At 37.3% G+C, this 5,192-nt stretch overlaps 1 protein-coding gene across 1 annotated transcript in view; it reads left to right on the top strand.

Moving 5' to 3' along the window:
* The first annotated feature begins 4,211 nt into the window (after positions 1-4,211).
* The window catches only part of LOC107732753 (neuropeptide FF receptor 1-like), a 7,530-nt gene continuing 6,549 nt past the window's right edge, over positions 4,212-5,192 (top strand). Inside the window, exon 1 of the mRNA XM_016544173.1 lies at positions 4,212-4,541. Coding sequence (XP_016399659.1) covers positions 4,235-4,541 — 307 coding nt within the window. The 5' untranslated portion in view covers positions 4,212-4,234. The remainder of the gene's footprint in view (positions 4,542-5,192) is intronic.

Below are 5,192 nucleotides of genomic sequence, written 5' to 3'. Positions count from 1 at the left end.
CCTCCCCACCCTCCGTCACACACACACACACACGCACACACCTAGACTACTCTGCTTCTCTCTCTCTGTCAGTGCGGTTCGAGCGTCTGAGCAGGAATGTGTCTGAATGTATCGACATTTGATGAGTGTTATTTCAGCACTTTGCATTTATCTGGGGAACTAATTAGCATGTGATATAATTAATAAGCGCTGGGATGGAGGGCTGATGTGTCTTGATATCAACAGTGTCACTCGTTCACCGACAGATGCAGGATCCGCACACTTTACCAGGTAACAACTTTTCATGTCTTCAAACCCAACTGCTTTTTTGTGCTGTATCTACTCCTAAGCTCTTATGACAGTGTATGAAAGGGAATTTGTATGAAGTATTCCTGTGTACATTATATGTTACAGCAGAGGAGGTTAACTGTCTCAGATTGATCAGAACCTGTTGCAATGTGTTTGGATTCTCTGCGATCAGCAGTGATGTTACAGATGCCCAGCAGGATTCACAGGCTGACAACGAATGTCCAGGAATTTTTCAATTCAGCATCAATATTTTAAGTTAAAAATGCATGCATAATGTATAAGGGAAAGTGCATAATTTAGGTGGTGCATGACTAATCACCCCGTTTTACCTTATTGCATATTTTGCAGGTTGCTTATATAGTCTTGTAGTTTGCCAAATAAATTTATAAGTACAAATATTCAATAGCTTTATGACTTACATGCATCTCATATAATCTTGTCACAAATTTCTTGCAGTCTACTTCAATTCAACTGGCTGAGGAAAAAATCAGTTTCCTTTAGACTGTCAGAAAAGCTTAGTCTTGTAAGTGCAAAAACATTTTTAGCAACTTTTAAAAGTGATTTTCCTTTCTTAATCTTAAGTAGCTATCTATTGGAAATTTCTTTTTCACATCATTTATATGAATAATGGTTTATTTACACACCTGAGTTAAAGCTGCTGTGTGCCTGCTCAAAATTCAGCGTAAAAATGTAATGCAGAATAAAAGCCAGACTAAATTAAGCCTGCTCTGACCCAGCTCAGCTTCTACTATCAAAGTATATAGTTGTTAATTGCTGTGGAAATGCATTTATGCCACCTCTGAGCAGCATTAAACAGTCTGCTTAAAGACACCTTAATGCAGCTTCAGAAGTGTTTCTGTGCCACCTTTGTAGTGTAAACTAAAGACTTTACACAGCTGAGTTAAGGCTGCTTTGTGCCTGCTCAAATTCAGTGTAAAGAGGTAATGCAGAATAAATGCCAGAATAAATTATGCGCTTCTGTGCCACTTTGCAGTGATTTTACAGTGTGCCACCTTTACTGAAATAAGGCTGCATTGTGCATACTCAAAATTTTGTGTAAAGATGCTGACTAAAAGCCAGACTTAATTATGCCTGCTCTGACCCACCCCAGTTCCAGTAGTAAAGTATGCACTTTTTCATACTTATGTATTTTTGTGTAAATGCATTTATGCCGCCTCTGAGCAGCATTAAACAGTCCGTGCCAAGACACCTAAATGCCACTTCAGTTGCAGTGATTTTACAGTGTGCCACCTTTACTGAAATAAGGCTGCATTGTGCATACTCAAAATTTTGTGTAAAGATGCTGACTAAAAGCCAGACTTAATTATGCCTGCTCTGACCCACCCCAGTTCCAGTAGTAAATAATGCACTTTTTCATACTTGTTATGTATTTTTGTGTAAATGCATTTATGCCGCCTCTGAGCAACATTAAACAGTCCGTGCCAAGACACCTAAATGCCACTTCAAAAGCGCTTCTGAGCCACTTTTGCAGTGTAATCTAAAGGCCTCTTTACACGGCTGAATTAAGGCTCAAAATCAGTGTTAAAGAAAGATGTAATGCTGCATAAAAGCCAGACTAAATTAAGTCTATATTAAAGTATATATTTGTTAATTGCAGTGTAAATGCATTTATGCCACCTCTGAGCAGCATTAAACAGTCCATGCACCTAAATGCCACTTCAGAAGCGCTTCTGAAGTGGCATGTAGGAGTTGCATGTAAAGTTTCATTCTTTTTGTCACCTGCATCACTTGATATCATCTGTGATGATCTGATGAACAGAGAATCACTATCATCCTGCAAACTTAACGAGCGGGATTAGCATGACAGATGCAGAGGAGATTCACGCTCAAGCAACTCAGCTAAACATGTTTCTGAGTGCCGGAAGCAATAGGTGAGACATTTCTCTTGTTCCCATGGTGATGAATAATTCAAAGAGAACTAGAGTGCAATAACACTCATTGACACAGGCGCCAAATTAACCTGTCCAATGGCACCCGTGACACTAATCTAATACTTCCAAACCATCAGTCCACATATGCGGAGCATCCAGAGCTGCAGCTGTTTTAGCACATGCGATGAATCTCTGCAGTCTTCAGCTGCGCAGGTAAAGCTGAAATAACCACTGCAGGGCCGAACACTAAACGGACGGCACACAGAGCCCTCGCTGTCACTCAATTCCTGCCATTAAACTCATTTAGGGAGCATCGACGGCTGTGTGCTCACCGTGGGAAGTAGATTTCACTCAAGCTGCAACTGAGAGACTTAAAGAACAGGAAAGGAAGCCCAGGAGACGTGGATATGTATAGGCTTAGATCGATATGCGGCAGGTTAAAGTGCAGAGTTGTTTATCTGAACTCCAGCTACAAACCCTGGGAGAAAAGCTCATTTCAAACACTATTACACGCCAAAATAGGTTTAGCACACAGCATTTGAGCACAAAAATATTTAGATTACATTGAGCAGAGGCTTTTTATCCAAAATGAGTAACATTGCACTGAAGCTTCACATTTATTTCAGTTAATGCATTCCCTGGAAATCGAAACTATGATCTTGGCGATGCAGTATATATAAAATAGATATATTATTATGTCATATATATATTTTTTTTATATATATATTTTTTTTTAATAATCTGGCCAAATGTGAGTCTCTTTAGAGTCATGATATTTATTTCACTTGATAAAAAAAACACTATGTGTTTGGAAAAGCATGCAAATTTGCTTATAACTAGAATTTCTTGGCCTACAGCCTTGGCTCTGCTTTCTGTAGACTCTTTCTGTCATTAAGAATAGAATGCAATCCATCTTTTCAAGGTCAGGCATGTTGCCTGTCCGTTATGTTGATGTAAGGTTACCGGTCAACACAGAGGCTGGACCATGCTTATGCATCCGCATATTAAAATGAAATGACGCTGGGATGACTGGCCTTGAGGTGCATCAGAGTTTGGTGACAGCAGCCAAAGTTAGAAATTAAGGTCACATCTGCTCATAACCCTTGAAAAAGTTGGCATGAAATTAAACTACTGCTCTTTTATCTCTTTGGATCTCTTTGGATAAGAATAAAGGACCTTCACAGTTTAATGTAATGCATTTCACCATGTTTAAACTCAGCACAATCTTTACCGCAATTACGGCAGAAACGTGACATAAAGTGGTGTTAGTTATTGCAAATTGTTTGAACACTGGAATAAAATACTGATATAAAAAGGGATTTGCAAGCCTAAAATGAATGAGTGTGTGTGTGTGTGTGTGTGTGTGTGTAAATGAATGAACGTTTAAATGAAAATTTAAACCATGCTTTACAGAAAACACCCACATAAAAATTCAAATAACACATTTTTAATCATCTAAAATATAATCAAATTTAATAAGATCCCTTATTCTTTTATATACTTTAATAAGTTCAGGTCAGAATAAGTATGTTTTCTTTTCATTTTTACACAAATATATCTGTTACGCTGAATGACAATGGAACATTATCTCACCCATATTTTGACATTTTATTTTCAAAAAAGTTATTTGAAACATTAAAGCAGACACTTTACTTGCATGTAATATGCTTTCTGTGTACATAAAATCACTTTTGTAAATTTAATTTGATGCCAAAATTTAAAGTTTAGTCTTTAATCTAAACGCTCTTAAATGAACACACATTTACTTCAGATGCAAAATTACATCAGAAGTCTTGTTTTCTGAAAAATCAATCATAATGCATTGAGTTGATGCTTAAATTAAGAACAGATATCTGCCAATGGAGCCCACAGGCAGATATTTTGTCTTGTTTTCAACATTTCAACAAGGCATTTTTTCAGAAAACAAGACTTTGGCACTTTGGATCTCCAGTAAATGTAAGATATTTGTGCTGAAAAAAAAAAGACAAAAGAAGTGTAATTTCTGAGCAAACATCCCTCTGTTCTCAGTCTTAGATTTGGAAACTCTCTCAGCAATGGATCTGAACAACTTCTACAGCGAGAACATCAGTATTAACCACAGCACGCTCTTCAACAACAGCAGAAACCTCATGTTCTTACCGTTCTACCAGCATTCCCTCGCCGTGGCCTCCGTCATTATCCTGGCCTACGTGCTCATCTTCTCGCTGTGCATGCTGGGAAACATCCTGGTGTGCTTCATCGTGCTGAGAAACAGGCAGATGAGAACTGTCACCAACATCTTCATACTCAACCTGGCCATCAGCGACCTGCTGGTGGGCATCTTATGCCTTCCCATCACTCTGGTGGACAATCTGATCACAGGTAAATCTGCTTGAGATGCATCAGGTTAATGTTCAGGTTTAATGCACCTGGAGAGAGTTTATCTGTTAGTATTTGCATGCATCTCCATGCAGCCATCTTCATGAGGACTCACACGGCCAATCAGCAGAGCCGTGGATGTCATGTGACTCATCAATCTGTATTACAAAACATGAGTCTGTTTCATGCTTTAAAAGCCTACTGGATAATATTAGATATGCACATTTCTAAGGTTCTAAATGCTCTACATGATCAAAACTTTGCTGTTAAACCTGTTGAACACTGAATTTTAATGTAATTGTACAAACGTCCAACCAAATTGCATATTTTTGCTCAGTTTGAGTCTCTGAATAAAATTTAGCTGTTTTTTCATCATATTGTCACTATATCCGACTATATGAGCCATAAAAGCCTGATGCATCAAATATGATATTTACCAAACTCTCTCTCTATATATATATATAAATATATATATATATTAGTGCTGTCAAACGATTAATTGCATACAAAATGAAAGTTTTTGTTTTCATAATATATGTATGTGTACTACTGTGTATATTTACCATGTATATATAAATACACACACATACAGTATATATATTTAAAATATTTACATGTATTTACATGTATATATTTATAAAATATATTCATATA

Source organism: Sinocyclocheilus rhinocerous, unplaced genomic scaffold (assembly GCF_001515625.1).
Source record: "Sinocyclocheilus rhinocerous isolate Xijiao unplaced genomic scaffold, SAMN03320098_v1.1 scaffold159, whole genome shotgun sequence".
Taxonomy (NCBI): Eukaryota; Metazoa; Chordata; class Actinopteri; order Cypriniformes; family Cyprinidae; genus Sinocyclocheilus; species Sinocyclocheilus rhinocerous.
Note: the sequence above shows the minus strand (reverse complement) of the source record. Positions and strands in the feature narration are given on the sequence as shown.